The 21431-nt window shown below is 40.6% G+C and overlaps 1 protein-coding gene across 1 annotated transcript in view; it reads left to right on the top strand.

Moving 5' to 3' along the window:
- COPG1 (COPI coat complex subunit gamma 1) overlaps positions 1-21431 on the top strand; it is a 1279491-nt gene that overhangs the window by 1212049 nt on the left and 46011 nt on the right. The window contains exons 22-23 of the mRNA XM_044078421.1: positions 9640-9778; positions 11836-11934. Of these exons, the coding sequence (XP_043934356.1) occupies positions 9640-9778; positions 11836-11934 (238 nt within the window). The remainder of the gene's footprint in view (positions 1-9639; positions 9779-11835; positions 11935-21431) is intronic.

Genomic DNA, 21431 nt, shown 5'->3' with positions numbered 1-21431 from the left:
TTTGAAAGTCTGTGTTTTCTTTATTCCACTTTCATATAATAATGAACTTCAAAATTCATTATCCCTGGTTTAATAGTCACCCTGTAAGTCTGGAATGATGCTTATGAACATAGGTGCCAACATTGTCTCACAAGAATCACCAACTGTATCTTGTTCTTAACGGTTCCAAACCCCTTCCACTTTGCATACCTAACTTTTTAACACACTACTACTACATTTTCATAGCTTCGCAATCATTTGTTTGGTCAAGCTGCTTTTACATAAAGTTGTCTGTATTAATTCAGAACTCTCTAATTTAGTCAGGTTTTTTTTTTTTTTTTTTACTGCAGTGGGTAGCATTGTCACCTCACAGTAAGAATCTCCAGTTTGGTTATTGTCTGGGCTGCTCTCTGTGTGGAGTCTTTATGTCCTCTATCTGTGTTTTTATGTGTTTTTACTGGGTTCTGTACTTTTCTTACCATGTTCAGAAGACATGCGTTAAGGAGACTGACAACTTCTAAATTATCTGTAAGGGTAAAACTGTGCATGTATGCAGGCATGTTTAATACAGAAAAAAGGCCCGTCAGTCTGCTTCCATCCCCCACCCCACCAGCCTAGTAAACTCAGTGAATGATGGTAACTCTTCGTGGGGTTGCTATAAGAGTCTGCTGCAGCTAGTAATCATGAATGGATAGAATGCTGAAATGTGCACTCATCAAAGTGATCCCCCAGAGAAGGTAGATTACAGAACAATAGAGGGGGAAGGGTTAGGTTCTGACCAGTCAGTAAATTGTATGGGTTATAATCGTGAACATTTTGCTGTGAGTTTTGTGCCATTATTTCCCAGTCCAGGGCTTTTTTTTCATTCATTGCACTGCCTTGCTTGAAATTCACCATGATGTCAGTATGTGTCTGATGTACCTTTGCAATAGCCCATTACACCAGGGGTTGTATGTTACAGCTGTCTACATTAATCTGTTGAAGTAATTATCTGCCTTGTGTTCACACCATTGTTGTATCCCCCACTGCCACTGCAGTTTCTGAGGATGAACAGTGTAGACCTACCCTTCCATGAATAAATAAATCACTTTACAGTTAAAGATGGTTTCTTGGCCTTCACAGTACTTTATTCTCTGAATAATTGTGAAATGATGAGTTACATGAAAGCGCCACACACCCAGATTTGTGAAGTGATCAGTTACATGAAGGCGCCATGCTCCCAGTTTTGTGATGTGATCAGTTAATGAAGGTGCCATGCACCCAGTTTTGTGAAGTAATCAGTGACATGAAGGCCCTGCATACCTAGTTTCAGTTCATGTTAATCTGCTGCCTCATTCTCATTGTATTCATATGCCATTTGCAAGCCTACAGCAAGTTTCTTATCTCATGTTCCACACCTGCTGCCTGTACCCTATGAGAGAGAGAGAAGTTTCTACATTATTATTAGCAAACTTGCTCATCATTTCTTAATGCTTGTCTTCTGAGTCATTTCCAAACTTTAAAGCTGCACTAGAACCTTGGTTCTCTTTGCCATCATTTTTTCTGTGAGTGGAAGAATTTTCTCCTTGCAGATGAATTCTTATTTTGTTGCATTTATTTAAAACTTTGTCACAGTAATGTCTTGCAGATTTTAAGTTCAAGACTTTCAGTCACTAAATGCTTAATGCATTGTCTTTTGTTTATAGATTCATAGGCGTACACTAGGCTAACTGCCCTGAAGGGCCATTTTAAACCAGGACAATCACCAGAGGTCAGAATCAAACCTTGCACTTTGTGTCTATAAAGTGAAGACCTTAACTGTTATGCCAAACCCACCCACAACGCCATAGATCAGAATCAAACCTTGTATGATGTAATTGTGAGGTTAAGACCTTCACCCCTTTTTGTGATGTACTCCCTTTACCCCTTTAAGAAAGTTGCAACATATAAAAGAAATGTTAAATGGTCTGTCTTATGTGTAGCATTTTGTCTGCTCAGTTTTAGCTAATATTTTCATATTTGCTCTACTCCTTTTAAAAGTTCAACTACTTGTGTTCAGCATATTATGCACTTCGATCTTGTAATGTTTGTTTATTCACTTTACTTGTGACAAATCTTTAGCAAAGTGAAAACTACTTGCAGATGTTGTTGCCCTTGTGTGGCTTTTTCAGTGATGTCATGGTTCTGTTATGTTTACTTTCATTAAAAAAAATATATATTGTTAATGGACAAGCAGAGCCCCTCACTAACACTCTTAAAGAGAAACCTTGACGAGTGGATGGGAAACAGAAAATTTACACAGGGGGTCACTGCAGTGGCTCTGCTGGACAGAGGCATAGGAAACTAATGACTCTGCTGAGCAGAGGCACAGGGAACTAATCTAATGCCTTCAGGGCAGATAGCCTAGTACTTGCCTATGAACAGAATGAGCCTTTTGGGTTCACATTTTAAAAAAGCATGACTTTGCAGTTTCTTCCCCTCTGAGGCATTTGTATCCTAATGAGCTTCCTTAGTGCACTATGTTGGGAATGTGTTAAATCTCGTGATGCATATTTGTTTGTTTATTTAAAGTTTGTTAACCGGGAAAGTCCATTGGGCCAAGGTGAGCCCTTTTTCAATGGAGGCCCGGGGAGAAAAGCTCCACAGTATATATTTAAATTTACACAAAAAGTAAAAATATAACAGGTAGTTATACAGAGATAAGTAAAGTAATAGTTTAAAATGTTTGTGAGCAACACATAATGCAAGAGTGGTAAGGGTATAATACAGTATGTTTAGATGCAAACAATTGATGGTCAAGCAGGAAGTATCACAAACTACAGGAATAAGGATATAATACAGTATGTTTAGCTACGGGCAGTTGAGGGTTAGGCAGGGGGTAATGCAAACAATAACAGTACTTCAGTAGAAGATTCCAAGAGGAAATGTACTTCGTCCCCGCCACCCCATATGTGGCTGGCAGAAAGTATAATTGAGCTAGGGTAAGGCAGAATGAGAAGAGGCGGAGGAGTGAAGGTGGGGGTTTAGGATGGATGAGAGCATAAGCATTCCCATGAAGAGGAGTGATAAGAGTGCAACTGTGCCTTGAAAAAGGAAAGATTTTGTGTAGTACAGATGAGGGGAGGGAATTCATTCCATTTGCATGCAAGGGAGAAGGATAAAAGAAGTTGGCCTGGGCTACGTGATGGTTTGCGTACACCAAGGAGGTTTTGATTGTTAGATCTGAGGGTGCAGATGGGGAGATGCATAGTGATGATGGAGGAGAGGGAGGGGCAGTCAAAAGGGTTGAAAATGAGTTTGTGAGCAGTGGAGGGTTGAATGTAAAATAGGTAGTGAGGGAGTTCTAGCCAGTTCAGGGAGTAACAGTGGTGTGAGAGGGATTTACAGCCAGTATCAAATTTGGCAATTTTGTTGTAGCAGCATGCTAGATTGCCTTTGAGTGTTGCTTGCAGGTTGGTGAGGAGAGGAGCCCTGTACAAGAGGGAGGGAAGGAGGTATGTGGTAGAGAGGGTAAGCTTAGTTGATGGTGTGAGGAAGCGTTTGTGCTAGTAGAGCATTCCTAGTTTCTTATGGGTTTTCTTAATGTTGGCTTGGAGATAAGGGTCGAATGACACCAAGAAGTTTAGTATGGGAGACTATTTTGATGGGGTATTATTACGACTAACTATGGAAAAGGTGTTTATGTCTATTTTGGAGTTTTTAGAAGGGGTAAAAATCATGATTTTTGTTTTGGATGGATTAAGGACCAAGTGGTTATTTTGCATCCAAGTCTCTGTGCTGTCAAATGCTGATTGTGTTAATTGAGCCAGTTTAGGTAGGGAGTCGGCAAAGCAAATAACGGTAGCGTCGTCTGCATATTGAATGAGTTTGGCTGAGGGGATACAGTTAAAGAAGTCCTTTATGAAGACATTGAATAGCAGAGGGCCCAGGATAGATCCTTGGGGGATGCCAGTCTGATTGTTAAGGTAAGGTGAGATGGCATTATTCCATTTGGCGGCTTGTTGTCTGTCACAGAGATAACTGGAAAACCAATTCAGAGAGGAGTGAGAGAGACTGAGTTGTGTGAGCTTAGAAAGAAGAGTATGGGATATTGTATCAAAGGCCTTAGAAAGGACTAGGAGAAGAGCCGACAATATTACTAGAATCACAGGGGTGGTTGATGTTTTCGAGAAAGGATAGGAGGGCGGTGGTGGTACTGTGACCAGGTTTAAATCCCTGTTGTGTTGGAGTAAGTAGGTGGTTGTCTAGGAGGTATGGTTAAGAGTTGAAGGTCAATACATTTTTCAAGGATTTTTGAGATGGGGGAGAGGATGGCAATGGGGCAGAAGTTAGAGATGTCAGTGTTGTTGCCTCCTTTATGTAAGGGAATGATGTAGGCTTTTTTCCAGAGAAGGGGTATGTAGGATTTTTGGATAGACCGCTTGATTAATATGCAGATAGGGAGTGCAATCCCATCAGCAGCTAGTTTGAGGAAGTTAGTTGGAAGGTTGTCAGGGGCATTTGAACAGGGTTTTAGCTTTTCGAGGCACTTTTTATAGTGGATAGTGGGATGGGTTTGAAGAAGAGAGAGGGGTGGGGAGCGAGAGTGTTGGGGAGGGGGGTTATGGGAAATAAGAGTTGATGGAGCACCAGAGTTGTGGGGGAAGGATGTGGTGAGCTTAGTAATAGTCTATGAAGAAGGTGTTGAATTTGGAGGCAGTGCAGTGGTCTGTGGAGTAGGGGTCAGGGCAGGGATTAGTGTTTTGACCAGGAGTTAGGAGGTTGGTGATACTATTCCAGAGTTGAGAGTAGTAGGATTTGTGGTCACACAATTAGTTTTTTTTTACTTTATTGCAGAGTTGTTTATATTCGGTGAGTGTGTGGGATGTTTTATGTTTTTGCTGGAGTTTCCATGCTTTGTCACAAGTATGCATGAGGGCTAGGGTGCCTTTAGAAAGCCATGGGGCAGTGGTGGATTTTACTCATTTAGTTCTGGGAGGGGCACAGGAGTCTAGAATGTTAGTAAATATAGTGCTAAAGTGAGTGACTGCATCATCAAGAGGAAGAGTTTTCAGAGCGTTCCAGTTTATTAGTTTTAGGTTATCTGAAAAGGATTTTGCGTTGAAATCTTTGAGATTATGGGTTAAGATATAGTTATGTTGTAAGTGTATAGGTGAGAGGTGCGACAAATGAAGGCAGGCAAGTGGTCACTGAGAGAATCAGGCAAAGTGCCACTGTCTGAGATATTTTTAGGGTGGGAAACTAATATCCAATCTAAGATGTTTCCTGAAGAGTTGCTTTTGGTAGGTCTAGTAGGAGTATTGACTATCTGGGAGAAGTTGTATAAGTTGATGGCATGGGAGCTGGTGCTTGATTGAGTGGAAGACCAGTTAATGTTAACATCTCCTAGGACGATAGTTTCATTGGAGATATTAGCAGAGAGCCAAGAAAGTATGTCTTCTGGAAGGGGAATATTATTTCCAGGAGGGATGTAAAGGGTGGCTATGGCTATATTTTTGTGGTGGTTGAGTTTTAGGGTGGATAGGGTCAATTCGGCTGTACTGAATTTTGGTATAGGGTTAGTATGACTATGTTCTTGTGGTTGTTGATTTTTAGGAGGGCTAGGGTCACTTCAGCTGTACTGAATTTTGGTATATGGTTAATATATGGTGTTACTGTTAGGGAGGAGGAAGAGAGTAATGCTACTCCACCTCCTTTCTTGTGGGTTCTGTAATTTCTAATAATTGTATAGTGGGGGGGTGATTTCAGAGTCTTTCAGATGGGGTTTGAGCCAAGTTTCTGTGACTGCTACTATGTCTGGGAGGTTATGAGAGAGCCAGGCATGGAAGGCAGGTAGTTTGTTACACAGGCTTTGGGCATTAATTGTTGTGAGAAGAAGTGATTTATAGGGGGTGTGAGTAGGGGCAGGAGGTTGATATGAGTGTTTGTTTGATGGGTGACCGGGGTTAGGGTGAATGTCACCTGAGAGGAGGATATGGTTACAAAGTTTGGAGGCAACAGTGGGGTTGAAAGAAGGCATGCATGAGATGTAGGGATTGTGATAGATGGGGTGGGAATTTGAGAGTCTTGAAGCTGAAGAGGAGAAAGTTGTTGGTTATATAGTGGATATTTTCTGTAAGTTTGTCTCTCTCTTGTTCTTATTTCAATTTGACAGTCTTATTGAAAGCTTCTTGCTAAGGAAGCACACTGGAAAATGCACAAAGCATGATATCTGTAGTTTTGTTTTATTTACAACTACGTGAGTCACAAATCTCTCCAGGCTTTCATTTATAGCTACGTTATTTCCTTCCACTGGGGCTATACATCTACTGAGCCAATGCTTATTTTTGAAAGTTTTACATACCTACAAAGTGGCACATAATTTAAACTTCTGAGAATATATACAAAATTAAGAAATAATTATAGTATGTATACGGTCATGTCATAAGGCACTGCTAAGAAGATGTGCTTAAAAACATTCGATTGTGTAACACTATGAAACTAAACAGTTCACTTCATGTCATAAAGTTGTGCAAAGATATCTGCATGAAGACTAGGTCTGCATTTCAGACTGTTTTTTTTATTTGGCACATTTCTAGGGATACTGTGGTCTGTGTATACTCGGGATTCATACAGACTTTTATTTAATTTACTCTATATCATATATCATATCATGTCATCATTTAATTTATGGTGAGACTACTGCAAAAAAAAAAGAAGATATCAGTAAAAATAGCAGTGACTAGTTTTGCTGGCAGGACCAGCACAGTGAACTTTTTGGTGTGTAATCACCATTTATAGTTGGCTACTTAGCTGAGGTTTCCTAAGACAGGAAGTGTGATACTTTGGTTCACTGAGGGAAGAAAGTTGGGGGGGGGGGGTGATTGGGATTGGACCTGAAACTCAAATTCCATTTTTTTTTTTTTTTTTAGATAGGTGGTGCTGTCTCATCTGCTTTCTCACACCTCACCAAACACATTTTACAGAATGTGTGACATAGGAAAAGAAATATGAAGAAGACTCCACAAATCAATCATTGATGCTGTTAGTGAAGATTCTCAAATGTAACAGTATTTCTCACTAATTCTAGTCAAAGTGTATGGAAATATAACCTGACAGAATAGATTAGGGCATTATAATACCATCAGATATGCTCTCACAGTGCATTATGGGGAAGAAATGGCTTTTCAAGAAGACTGATCATGTCAGCATATCTCTTCCTATGAGGACATTCAAGATTATAACAGTTCTAAAACAAACATATGATAAAATTAAGATAACACAAGTGAGTTTAACAAAAATGACTATTGGATAAAATGTAGTTTAATGGCACGACTGGAAGTATAATAGTGAAAGATAATATAAATTCAGCCAAACTGCACAGTAATTCAAAACATGTTTTCAGAGACCTCATAAAACCTGAGAGAAGTTGGCACAGCGCGTAACTACTGAGGGAGAAGGTTCCATAGATATGAGGCCTAATGGCTAAAAACCTGGATTCCAAAGATCTCTAATTGAGATTTGGAAACCTCCAAAATCCCAGAATGGAGGAACAAAAGCACCTTAACTGTACATTATCCTTAAGGTGTAAAGGACTCTGGTCATGTTGGGCTAGGTAAACTAGAAACAACACTTTTGAATATAATACAGGATTATATTGCTGCTACTGGAGATTCTGCAGCATGGGAGAAATGTAATGGTAATAAAAAGTCCTAGTAAGTAAACATACCATGGAATTCTGAACTTGCAGCAAGACCATCCAGTCCCATCTTGATCCCTGGTATCTGGTAATTGATCCTGAATTATAAGCTCTGCAAATTACAGTCCTAACTCTCCTGTAGTGGTGGGACTGAACAAAATTAGTTACTCACAGCTTGTTGACTGAACATCTCTAGACTAGACTTAACTTTAGTCTCCTAAGTAAGTAATCTGCTTTTTGTTTCTGCATTAGTTAACCATATTAGACCTATTCATCCTTAAAGAAAGGCAAACTGGACTTTCCAAAGCACCTTTTCTTGTTTGCTTGTATGGGGACTGACTCATGAACTAACTAATGGAAGATTTTTAGCAGGCAAAGCTTCATCTGCTGGAGAGACATTAGTAAGAAATAACCTGTTGACTGTGGTACAGTCAAAATGTGGAGTTATGGTAGGTATTTGTGTAACAGTCAATCTTTGAGAGGTGTTTGGTCTTTAGGCATAGCAATTATGCTGTGTCTTGTGATTTTTTTTTTTGAGAGTCAGATACGTGCTTGGTTGGTGAGTGCTGTCCCTGTGATTTGTTTTGTGCCCTCTGGAGAGAGAAGGTGGATGCCCTTTGAAATTCTGAGGACTGAATTTATGATCCTAAAAGTGTCAAAATTGAAACTCCAAACATAGGGGAATGTATACAAAGTCCAAGGTTCATGAATCTTGGACATGTTCTTCGTGTTTCACTGTTACAGTCATCACATTTGGGTTATCCCTGCTAGGCTAGCCCTCGGCCAGCCCAAATACCAGAGACTTAGTATTTCTGCGTCGGTTGCTGTCACTTGAGGACCGACATCAGGTCATCAGTAGTATAAAGTAAGGCAGCAGACACCATTACATCAGTCTTTCTTGCCCTAACCTGTCAGAAGCCCCAAGTAGGAGTCCAGGCTCTGGTGGAAGAACCCCACTAGTGGAAAATAAATACCAATATGTCCCTTGTAAGGAAAGGAGAACAATAAGGAAGAATGGTAATAAAAGGAGAAAGAGAAGAAAGGGGATGGAGGGAGGGGAAACCAGGACTGCAACAGTGAATACACTCGAGTATCTACATTTATGGTAAATGTACACAACTGTACTATGTTCTTCGTGTTTCATTGTTACAGTCATCACATTTGGGTTGATTCCCAAAGCTGAGGAAATGGGTGGAGGCAGTCAAGGAAACTAGGGGCTGGCTAGGAGGCCCTGCAAGACTGCAGAGTCAAACCCTGCCCTGGATTTGGAGAAGAAAGGCAGGTGGTAATGCTTGGTAAAAGTGTGAACAGATGTCCAGGTGGCAGCTCCAGGATGTCCCTGGTGGGGACTCCTCTGAGTAAAGCTGCAAAGGTGGAGGCTGCTCTGGTGGAGTGTGTCCTGACCCCCTTGGGGGGGAGGCTTTCCATGCTGTTTGTAGCAGAAAGGAAGGATTTTGTGCTATCCATTTGGAAATGGTTTGTTTGGAGATGGCTTTGCCTTCTGCCCCTGTAACAAAGCTAACCAGCAACTGATCAGACTTTTCTGAAGTATTTAGTCCTGTCTAGATTTTTATGGGTGCACTTTCTTTAGTGATTCATAGATATTCCAGTAAGTCTTATGACCATTCACACTTTTCCAGTACCCTCCCTCAGACCATTTGTCCTTTCTCCTTGGGGAGGGGGGGGTATACTAGTCGATCCCATAGTCAGTTTGTGTATGGGGAGCTATACTAGTCGATCCCGTAGTCAGTATGTGTATAATGATTCCAGATTGTTAAAGGAAGAGATGACTCCTGAAAAGAAACTGCTTTGAAGGTAAAGATAATAGGGTACCCCTTTGGAGCAGGGAAGAGTTTGTAACAAGTGCAGCTTGCTAACAGAGCATCTTTTGAAGATCTAGAACATCAGTAGGTATCTGCACAAGTAACTTTTACAGTTAAGTATATTTTTCTGTATCACCCACGGCAACGTTATGTTTCTATGTGTTTCTGTTTTCCCTTCAGCTGGAAGATGTAGAGGTGACTGTTGTTGACCACATACAGAAAGTCCTAAAACCAAACTTTGGAGCTGCATGGGATGAGGTGGGCGATGAGTTTGAAAAGGAAGAAACCTTCACTCTAGCAGCAGTAAGGACACTGGAAGGTAAGCTAGCATTTCATATGAACAGTAACTGTGCAGCCATTTCAGGTGGTGAGCACCAGTCATAGTTAAAGCTGTATTTCTTCTTTTATATTTAAAATTCACCTTCAACCTATTCACCTTCAACCTTCTCAATGGTATGTTGTCAGAGCAGCTGTTTGGTTTCTGAAAGTGTTTATTTTTTTCTTTGATTAGAGTCCCTTTTAAAAATTGTAGTAATCCAGTGCACAACAATTTTTGATTTTCTGGCTGCTGTAATGCTGCCTCTTTTTTGTACTGCATCAGTTATGTTTTGAAATGAGGAATGAGGTAGCCATCAGTCAGTTTTAATATCTCCCTGTAGTAACCATAGTTAGGTTTTAGCCTACACTGGTCTACCTCCAGGTGCGTCAGCAATGGTATCATACTTGTGTATTCAAGTCTTTTATTAACTATAATCACCTTCATTTTTCTTGCCACTCATCACTTCAGCACCAATAAAGCTTTGAGAGAGTATTAATCTGTATAATTTTTTGTCTAGTAGTAACAGTATTTGGGTTGAAAATTGTCTGATTTCTTTGTTGCATTACCTTTGCCAACCGTACCCTCTCAGGTGTTTTAACATCTATTAAATGTTGCCATTTTTGCAGGTACAGTATGCTTGGGAAGGTTATTGCCAATGAACAGTTTACTCATACAGTATGTATTTTGTTTTAAGAGCTGAATTCAACAAAATGGATTATGATCTTTGCAAAGGCCTTAAATTGGCCACTAAAAACAGGGGCTTAAAAGTTGTAGAGGCTTACTTCATAGGATACAGTCTCAAAACAATGTTGGGGAAAGTCTGCTGAAGGAAAAGTCCATTTGAAGAGAGAGACCAATAAGAAGTAAAAAAAAAAAAAACTGTGCTAAAACTTGTAGTGAATTAGTACCCAACAAGAGCTGGAGAGAATGGTGACTTCCAAAAGAAAATAAAAACGGAAAGAAAAGTATTCATTTAAGAAAAATGTGTGTGACGAGTAGATGGTGTCACTGTGAGGAGTGTCGTTGACTGACGACAGTGAATGGAATTCACTGTTTCTTGTACCTAGAAATGAGACCACACTAGAATTTAGGGAGCTGACACAGGTCCCACAAAAGACAGTACTTTCCCCAGTTACTGGCTGTGAATATACCTAATGTCAAGGGTTTTCCTAAGAGCATGTTAAATGGATTGCTTGTCAGGACACACAAATGCACCCAATTCTCTTTTTGGCTGTTTTATTCCCTCTGGGGCCCTCAACCTCAGGGGAATATTCTGGTCCAATTTCATTAGCGACTCACAGGTGACATAGTATTCATCTTAAGAGAAAAGTTGAAACTAATGACTCTTTAGGAACAATGTTTTAGGTCTTTCATACAGTACCCACATTTCCTATTGTACTAATGTTGGACTTGTCTTCCTTACCTTGTTTACCACCTGAATCTTTCAAAATAGTATTATAATTTTTTTTTCATCTTGATGAGCTAGTCCGTGGTCTTTGGCATCTGTATAAGCTGTATAAGGATTGATGGTGGGGTAATAGCCTTGAGAGAGGGGGTAAGCAGGATGAGTACCAAGGGTATTGCACTTGAGCTCCTGTCATTGTGCTGCTGTTTGCATTTGTTTTGTCATAGCATAGGATACATAAAGGCTACAATTTAGGTCCACCTTGGCACGGAAATGCTTTTGCAACCTGCCTTTGAGGGGGAAAAAATTTTATTTATTTTTAGTTTTATGTCTTTGATTGCTAACAGAGAGACAGAGTGAGATCTGTTCTGTCACCTTAGTGTTGGCTGTTATTTTGCTAAAAAGAGCCACATAAGCAACCTCCTTCACTCCTTCACAGCATAGCCATGGGAATAGTTTGTCTTCAGTGTGAATCAGTACTTAATGTACAAAATGGCTACTTAGGTCTGCTTTGTGAGATATTAAATTCCATTAGACCATGATCGAAAAGTTAAGAGATATCTGGATATAACAAGTCTAGTGATGAAGGATTCTTGTCTGAATAAGTCAACAAAACTTTTAACACACACAATCACCTTTCTTTGCACTGCAGAGGCAGTAACCAATATTGTCAAGTTCTTGGGACTGCAACCCTGTGAAAGATCAGACAAGGTACCTGAGAACAAGAACTCTCACACACTGTATCTGGCAGGTAAGTTTATTTACTTGGATTGATGTAATTTTAAACAGGCTTTGTGTGTGTCTGCCCACAGCATTTCTGACACTGTATTCTAATTGAGTAGCTTACACATCTAGTATGGATTTGTGTGTAGCAGCAATTTACATTTCTGTAACAAAGAATTTTTTTCATTTTCCTTAAACTTCTCTTTGTTTTGGAATTCCATTTGAAAAGTTGCTACAGAAACACTATGTAGATATTTAAAATGTCTACAGTTATACATCAGATGTCTATTTGAATATGTAGGATTTTTTTTTTGGTAACTGTTCTCCTGGCTGTCTATTGCTTTTCTTCATTTTGCATTTTAAGTCATCTGTCCAACTGAGTTCACACAGACTGAGTTGCCAAGTAATAATGAGAAACCATGATGGTCATATGACCAGAGAAAGAGAGATACTGGCAGACAATTGTATAGAGTGCAAATATGCCTGAGTATCCCAACTAGGTCCTGCACAACTTCCTCTCCTATATATTTGGCATCCTGTTTTGTCCTAGCATGAGGTATTTCATCTGTTATACATAACATTTGGGTATTAACATTGAAGGTCCTTCATCTGTAAGAAATTCCCAGCAGTACCTGTAGTATTACAGATGTCCTGCTCCTGCACATTGACACCTGTCAGAATTTGCTCCCACATATTGAAAAAATACATAATTTCAAGCCCTCCGTTCTTGTTCTTACTGCCTGGGAACAGTTGTATGTGAACTCTGCAGCTCTTAAATTCCTATACCTACAGCAGCACCATTATCTTTTTCACAGATTAAACTTTCAGGTCAGATTTATATTAGCAGTGCCTTTGTTGAATTAGTGCGTTGATTGATTGACTAGTTAAAAATCTTCTTGCAGGAGACATTTGCTACTTGAGAATTTCCACTCTAAATGTGCATTCTTTTTGTAATGTAAAACATTACAGGTTGGATTGTGAACTCTGAAAAACTGCAAGCCTGATACCAGGAAGGTTTTAGAAATTACAGAGTTTTTCTGTTAATGTAGAAGGTCAATGCCATGTCTAGAAAAATCTCTACTTGCAGAAGATCAGGAGGTAGAGGGGGGTATTTATTTGTGTGTTTGTGTATGTAGTGGACTGATCTACAAAAGATTAATTTCATCCACAGACTGGGAAGGAGAAGGCAAGTTGTTTTTGTAGTATGATACAGTACAACGCTGTACAGGTCAATCTGACAATAACAAGAAATGTACAGCAAATGTTTGTTATAGAAGTAGCATTCCAAATGAGTGACAGACATTGGCAGTAAATTTACATTCCTTTGTATTTAAAATATACAGTATAAGATTTCCAGCAGGGTAAGTTGGGGAGGAGAGTGATTACTTGATGTTATTCTGAAGCTGTACCATACAGATGGGGAGAGTTAACTAATTTCAGTTTATAATGTACTTCAAAGGGAGTTAGGGATACATTAGTTTTGTGGATAAGTAAGTCAAAAAGAGTTGTGTTGTAATGGAGAAAAAGGCTGTATTGTGATGTTTTAGATGATGTCTGATACTTTAAGGCACTGGCAAGGAACCCTTCTTTCTTATTGTTAAAGTCAGTTAATATACTTCTAAATGTACTTTATGTAGTCGTTTTGGAAGAGTGTCCCAAAGTTTAGACACAATTGAAAACGCATGGTCTGTACTGGACAGAGTATAGGCAGGTCTGTTTAATATAACTTTAGATCATAGCTAGTATAGTTTGATGTCCTGACTGAAATCACTGTTGTGGTATTCTAAACAGATGAGTTTTCACTGCTGTCATTCAGGTGTGAGGGTACCAAAGATTAAACCTTCCCTGGAGAATGCGCCCAAAGTGGGACCTTAGCTCACAAGTGTAGGGTTATATAGATGGATTTATGAGTGTAAATCCTCAGACTATTTAGCCGCCAGCCCAAACGCAGGTCTTGAACCCATTGTGTTCTTTGGTACTGTTAGATTTACAGATTCAGCAAAGTGCCTCCTTGGGGAGTCTTCTTTCTTCTATAAGCTGTTTTGGTGTACTTTGTTAGATGTCAGCTAGTTGGGTAAGTGTGAGTTCAGTAGGCAAATTCCCTACAATGATCTCCATAACCATTGTCTGTTCTGCCTTGGCCAAGAACATGATTACAAATCTTGTTCCATTTGCCAATCATTTGTGCCCAAGACTTTACAATGCTGTTTGTCTTTGCTCATCACTTTTTTAAAGACCCAACAACTGAAGTGTCTGGCCCTCTCCAAGATGGTGAATCCTGCCACACTGGACATGCCTCCACCTCATAAAAAAACTCGAGAGGACTAGGCCTGACAGTCTGCCCAGTCTGACTGTGGCATGCCCTCAGAGGTTATAGAACCCAAGGTGCATCCAACTCTGTTTGAGGTGCCCTCTACCATGAACTCATTAGATGCCAGTATGCTATCAGAGGATTGCAAATCCGAAGAAACTGTTAGCGCTACTGAGAAGGGGGAAACGCGGATCATTTCAGAGGGGCCAGAATACATCCCGCAGATTTTAGTTAGGGAAGAGAAACCCAACAAGCTGATTGAAGTAGGGGTCTATATATCTGTACTTGGTTCAATTGGACATCACCCCAAAGAAAAAGTAACAGAAGATCAAACATGTCTCCTCATGACATATATCTAAGGAGAAGGAGTGGATGGACTTATTTCACAGCTTGCTCAAAGCGATTATGACCCTTAAACTGCCTTCGTTTATAGCCCCTCCTCTTACCATATGGAAAGATACCATTGATTCTTCCTCTTAAAGAGGAAGCGGCCTCAGATTCTGGTAACCATTTATTAGCCTACTCATCTCAAATTAACTCTCCTAGTCAGGTTCCTTCAGATGATGAGGATTCCATTTCACCTTATTCCACTGTGGAAGAGGCATCCTTTGGGGAAACCATTATAAATGTGATGTGGCATTTTGAGTGGGAGCCTAGAAGAATCTCTGATGTCCAAAAGAGATACTACAGCCTCTTAGAGGTGGGCACACCTGTCCATTCCCCTGTCCATCCAGTCCCGGAGGCCTTTTTTTAGATGCCCTTTAATCCACCTCTTTAGTTTCTGACTCTCAGCTTCCTACTCCCAAAAGGCCAGACAGATTATACAAGGTCCCAGAAGAGCTTAAATTCCTTTTTAAGAATCCTGTGGCTGACTCTTCAGCTCTGTACATCTCTTCTGACAGACTTAAGTTACTACCTAATGCTAATGCACTTCCTTTACACAAGGACAAGCAGGGCCATGGATACACAGGGAAAAAAGGTTTTTACCTCTTCTACTGTGGCCTTTAGGGCTACATACTGTCAGACCCAGGTGACCAACTACCTGTTATCTATCCTTAACAGTCTAAGCAAGGTAGTAGGTGGATATGCAGAGCACATAGTCTAAGCAACAGATTTTGTCTATGGTAAATCAGGCTACTCAATTGGTCAGACACCGTATAAAATGCAGTTATGTTTAAGTCCTCCTGCGGAGCTGCATCTACTGGTGAAATCATCTGCAGATATGCATGGATATACAACCAGCCCATGCCAGAAAATTTCAAAGCTAAGCTCATTGATTCACCCCTGGACAAAAGTCTTTTGTTTGGACCACAAGCAGCTAGCCTATTCAGAACCTTACAGAAACAAGTTAAAACTGTGAAAGACTGCAGACTAATTCTTATCTGTATACCTAGATATCAGAAGAATTACCCATCCAAGCCAACTTCTTTTATTAGAAAGGAACGTAGACCTCCCTAAAAGCACAAGAAAGGCATCCAGGAGAAGATTTCCAAAAAAATAAAATAAAAGGGACCCTAGATCTGGGAGGCCTTTTCTTTTCAGAAAAGTCACTGTGACTGTGTTCCAACCCCCCTCCCCCTCGTTCATAACTTACCCCTTTCAAAATGGCAAACTCAGTGCATCTCAAACTGGGAAAATATTACCACAGACAACTGAGTACTGTCCATCATAAAAAGGGTTACTCTGTCCTGGAAGGAAGTCCCTCAAATAGCATTCCACCTCCACCCCACAATCAATTAAATCTTCATCCCATCCTTTGGGAACTGCAACCCTAAGGCACAATAGAATGTCTGCGTGTTCAGTTTGTGGGATGGGGTTTTTACTCCAGGCTTTCTGGTTCCAAGAAAAGAAGACAGTGGAAACCCATATTGGATCTCTGTCTCTCTCTCTCTGCTCAACACCTTCCTCAAACTTCCAGCTTTTAAAATGCTTTCCTTCCAGACCCTGTTGCCCTTTATTCTCCCACCCACATTTCTAGTCTCCCTGGATCTGAAGGATGCCTACCTTGCATGTTCCCATGCATTCCTAATGCAGGAAATTCCTGACGTTCTTTACTTGCTCATCTCCCTTACAATTTACTGCTTTGCCTTTTGGGTTTTCTACAGCCTCCATAGTACTCACAAAGTGCCTAGGGTCTGTGGTAGCCTCTTGCATGACTCAGGGAATTCAAATATTTTCCTATCTAGATGATCTGCTTATCCTGACTTCTTCGCCTCAGATTTTACTGGAGTAACTTCAGTTTACTTTTTACCTCCTCCTGCAATTGGGGTTCACAGTTAGCTACAAAAAAATTTCCCTCCAGCCCACTCAGGACATAATTTTCTTAAGATGCAGATTGGACACCAAAATGATGCAGGCCTTCTTGCCTAAGGAAAGGGTGAAAAATCATTCAATTTACCTCCAATCCCTAACCTCCTTCAAAGCCTGTTCAGATAGGAAGATTCGAAGAGCATTAGGATTCATGGCAGGAAAACCTTACAATTTATTTTCTGTCCCTAACCTCCCTCAAAGCCTGTTCAGACAGGGAGACTCACAGAGCATTAGGATTCATGGCAGCAGCAATTTCAGTGCATCCTTTAGCCAGGCTGCATATGAGGAAAATTCAGTGGTAACTGAAAATGTATGGTTCCAACGCTCTCTTCCCCAAGACCCAAAGATCTCCCTCATTCCTTGTCTCAAGAAGGAGATCCTATGGTGGGTGACACAGGTGAACTTCAGTCCAGGGCAGCCTTTCAAACCACAGACTCCAAGTCAAGAAGTGTACACAGACACCTCAGATGATGCTTTGAGGGCTTTAATGGGTGTCCTGAAGGTCCACGACCATTGGCAGTTCAACCTCGGGAATGAACACATCAACCTGAAAGAAATGAGGGCCCTAATTCAAGCTGTTCATGTTTTCCCCCACCTCTGAAAACTAGGCCTCCTTTCAGTATTCACAAACAACACGAGTCATTTGGTACATAGGATCATATGAGGTTACTAGGCTAATAGCCCTGAGGCCCTTACAAGCCTAGCCAAGTATTTTCATCTTTTAATGGTGGTTTTAGTAGACTTGAATCAACACCTGCTGCCCATCTCCAGGAGGGACGCAGGTAAAACCCCAGGGATGAATTCGCGATTCCAAAGGAGGAACCAGGTCTTACCAACTATGCAGTTTGGCTCAAATTGATTTGGATCTGGCTACCCACAGGGACATATTCCTTTGAACTGTATACATTCCATCACAGGACACCATTCCGGCAGACTCACTAAGCAGGTACATCAAAGTCCCCAATGAAAAGACCCTAAACAGGAAAATCTTGTTGGACATAGTCCACAAGCAGGGAGTACCACATTTATTTGTCTCAGAAAGCAAGAAAAAGCCCCCCCCTTTTTCTTGCACCAGGACTCCTTGCCCCTTGGCATGGAGGACAGATGCAGTCTGTTTTCAGTGGACAGGGAGGTTCCTTTATGCCTTTCTCCCATTATCTTTAATACCAAAAGTTTTACTAAAGATACAAAAAGAAAAAAAAAAAACTCCTACTGGTGACTCCATTTTGGCCAAGGCAACATTGGTTCCTTCTTCTCTATCACTTAGCCAGGGGCACTTACCACAAACTACCCCACAAAGTGGACTTATTCATGCAACAGAAAGCATTATTGCTTCATCCCAATCGATCATCCATCAACCTTAACCCTATGATTCCTTCCGGACACCAGTTTTCTGAAGACTTGATTTGGGTTCTCCAGGAGGCAAGGAGACCCACCTCTCAAAAATCTTACATAGCTAAATGGAAGACATTTTTCTGTGTGGTGTCACACAATCATGCCCCCACAAAATCAGATGTTCCTCTTGTCTTACCTTATTTGTGTGAGGTCATGAAAACAAGTCTGTCATATTCCTCTATCAAAGCCCACTTATCAGCCATTTCAGGCTGTCTATTCCTCAGTCTGCCTGCTATGTCCAGGCTTGAGATCAAACAATTTCTACAATGTTTGCAAACACCTGAAACCCCAGAGGAAATCTGTACCCACACCTTGGGACCCCAACTTTGTGCTAAAAGAAAATCACTCGGCCTCCTTTTGAGCCATCCACTTCTACTTTCTAATTCTGCATCTGGAAATTATTCTGTTGCTGGCTTTCACTTGTGCTAGGTGAGTCTGATAGCTACAGGCATTAGTGGCTCTCCTACCTTTCCCACAAGGACAGAGTTCTTGGGCTTAACCCTCTTTCATGCCTAAAGTACTAAACAAGATGTCTCTCAACCAGGCCATCTATCTGCCAACTTTCTTTCCCAACCCATAGAACAGGGATGAAAGACTCCTACATTCCCTAGATGTCCATATATAGATGGGATTTTATTTGGGCAAGACTATGCCTATTCATAAGTCAGACTGTTTGCCTCTTTTGTAGATTCCTGACTGGGCCAGCCAGTGTCTAAACAAAGCATTGTAAGCTGGATTTCTACGTTCATTTCTTTTTGTTACTCACACCATGACAAACCCCTGCTCTGCTTAACCAGAGCAGTGGCCTCCTCTTGTGCCTTCTACAAAGAGGTATAGGCCAGAACAATCCTGGAAGCTGCCACTTGGTCTTCTGTGCACAACTTAACTAAGCACTACAGAGTAGATGCCTTTTTAAGATCTCGGGCTTCTTTCACTAGGTCACTCCTTTCTAGACTCTTGGACAGTTCTCACCATTATCCCTTCTGTTCCCTTAAGGTATGTTTATGTGTATATCTGTTTGGAAGACTGCAACAGTGATTTCTGTTAGGTCATAGTACAGTTGTGTAAAAATTGACCGCAATAGATGTCTTATTACTGTTGAAGTATTCCTACCCCCTTTCTGGTATTGTCTCCTCTTCTTCTTTACTCCTGCCCTGTCTGGCAGGCCCTAGGAACAAGGGTGCTCCACTCTTACCTTCTACTTTGCTCCTCCTAGCTGACTACTCATCTCACAGATGTCTTCAGGCTGACATTTGCAGATAATTTGAGGAGTTATGCTTATATGTCTGTCTGTATACCCTTACACTTGTGAGCTGAGGTCATATGTCAAATGTATGCTCCAGGGAAGGAGTAAGCTTTGGAACCCCAGCTGGATGGATGTCGGTGGTGAAAATCTGTTTGAAATGCTGCAGTAATGATCATCACTAGGACATCTATTACTCTAGTAAGTTCTTACTCAGCTGTACTTTTCAGGTAACTGTTGTATGTCTGAAGTAAGATGATGTGTCATAATATAGTATAGTATTGTCAGTGGTGCAACTAGTTGCGCACACACCTGTGTTGCAAAAGGCTATGCATTCTGTTCCCACACCAGGTAGATCAGTTACTGATATTGCAGTACAGCATAAGGGGGTGCTACACTCCTGACTGTGCTGTCCTTGGTATGAGATGTTAAACTGAGGGCCCATCTGTTTAAGTTGGTAATAGCTCAGGTGGATGTAAAAGATCCCATGACACCTATCAAGACGAGTGGGAGTCCTTTATTTATACAAAGAACATTATTTTCAAGATATACTTTTCCTGTTTCCTTTCTTTACCATTATATAGTCATAATTATCTATTGTTATACCAAGTTTTCATCCTTACTAGACCCCCTATTCCTTTTCCATAACTACCATCTGATTTTACTCAATATTGTTGCCAAAATCCATTTCCATTAAACATAATTTAATTCATCCTTTCATTCCATATGACCCATGCAACATATAAACATCTTTTAGCTATCCTTTTAACATATTATTTAGTTCCATTTTTATAATACCCATGTTTAATCATGTCCATATTTATGTTCTCCACTTCTTTTATGTCTTTAAAGAAATCTTCATTATATAACTTTTCCCATAGTTTCACTACTAGTGGAGAAGATAAATATGGACATGATTAAATATGGGTATTATAAAAATTAAACTAACTGCAAACTACCAAGTAAAAAAAAAAAACAGGATACTTATTGTTATACATCACAGATCAGAGTTGTGGTCAGTACCCCTCCTCCTTTCAGCTCAGTGTGAACAAACAGAATTCTTCTGAAAGGCAGGGGCTAAGTACCAGAAGGTTCAACCTGAACTTAAAAAAAAGCTCACAAGGACCAATGAGTACTTACTCCATGCCCTAGACCAGCGGACCTTAACCAGCCAGCAATCAATCAACAACAGTACTCTCACTAAAGTGAAGAAAGGCTTCTGCTAATTCAAGATGGCCTCGGATATCTGATCAGAAGAAACAACCACTGTAAACAAACAGGCCCAGAGACAGCAGATCTGAATTGGGACTATGCTACAGCTGTTAGCTACACTATTTTAGGCAGAAAACACTACAGAAATGTTTATCACAGCAGAAAAACAGCAGTGAGACACTAAATAAAAGTTTTAAACAGATAAAGGACCAAGGAGACTCTAGAGAATGCTTTTAATTGGAAACAAATCAGTTATATGATACGCTCCTTGGCAGGAAATCAGAACAAACAGATGCTTAATAAATAGAGGAAAATTTCCAGTTAATACCTCTCACACAGTGAAACTAGCTAAAAAAGCTTTACTATCAGTGTGACAGTAACAAAAGTGATTTAATAGGCCCTGTAAGGCAGACAGTCTCAGTACTATAGTGCAGATTAGTTTATGGCAATGAAATACAGTAAAAAATAGTAGGCAGCAGACAATAAAAAAGTGCTATAAATGGTTAGAATAAGCAATAACTAGTAAGAATATGCAAAAAAACAGGATTCTTATTGTTATATATCTCAGATCAGAGTTGTGGTCAGTGCCCCTCCTCTGTTCAGCTCAGTGTGAACAAACAGAATTCCTCTCATGACCTCATGTATTGAGTACATTGCTCCCTTCAGCATGTACCTCACAAAGCACATACAGCAGCTGTAGAGACCACCAAGGTTCCTCACCAGGAAAATCCAGGGCCTCAAACACCTACACTACACAGATAGGCTAAAAGCCCTGTCCCTCTACTCAATTTCATACAGTCTCCTCAGAGGTGACCTCCATCTGGCATACAAAGCAATCTCAGACCCTGCCTTGATGGGACTGCTGCATATCCGCAAGTCAAGCTCTACTCGAGCAACCCATACGCCCGACCTCAACTTGGTCTATGATGTCAATAGGACTTGGTGGGACAGATTTGTGTCCAAGAGACTCCCCATCTGTGGACTAGACTCCCTCTCCACATCAAGCAGAGTACCTCATTATCCCCTTTTAACTGCAACCTGGATAACTGGATGG

The sequence above is a fragment of the Protopterus annectens genome, chromosome 7.part0 (genome assembly GCF_019279795.1).
Source record: "Protopterus annectens isolate FY-2018-M chromosome 7.part0, PAN1.0, whole genome shotgun sequence".
Taxonomy (NCBI): Eukaryota; Metazoa; Chordata; order Ceratodontiformes; family Protopteridae; genus Protopterus; species Protopterus annectens.
Note: the sequence above shows the minus strand (reverse complement) of the source record. Positions and strands in the feature narration are given on the sequence as shown.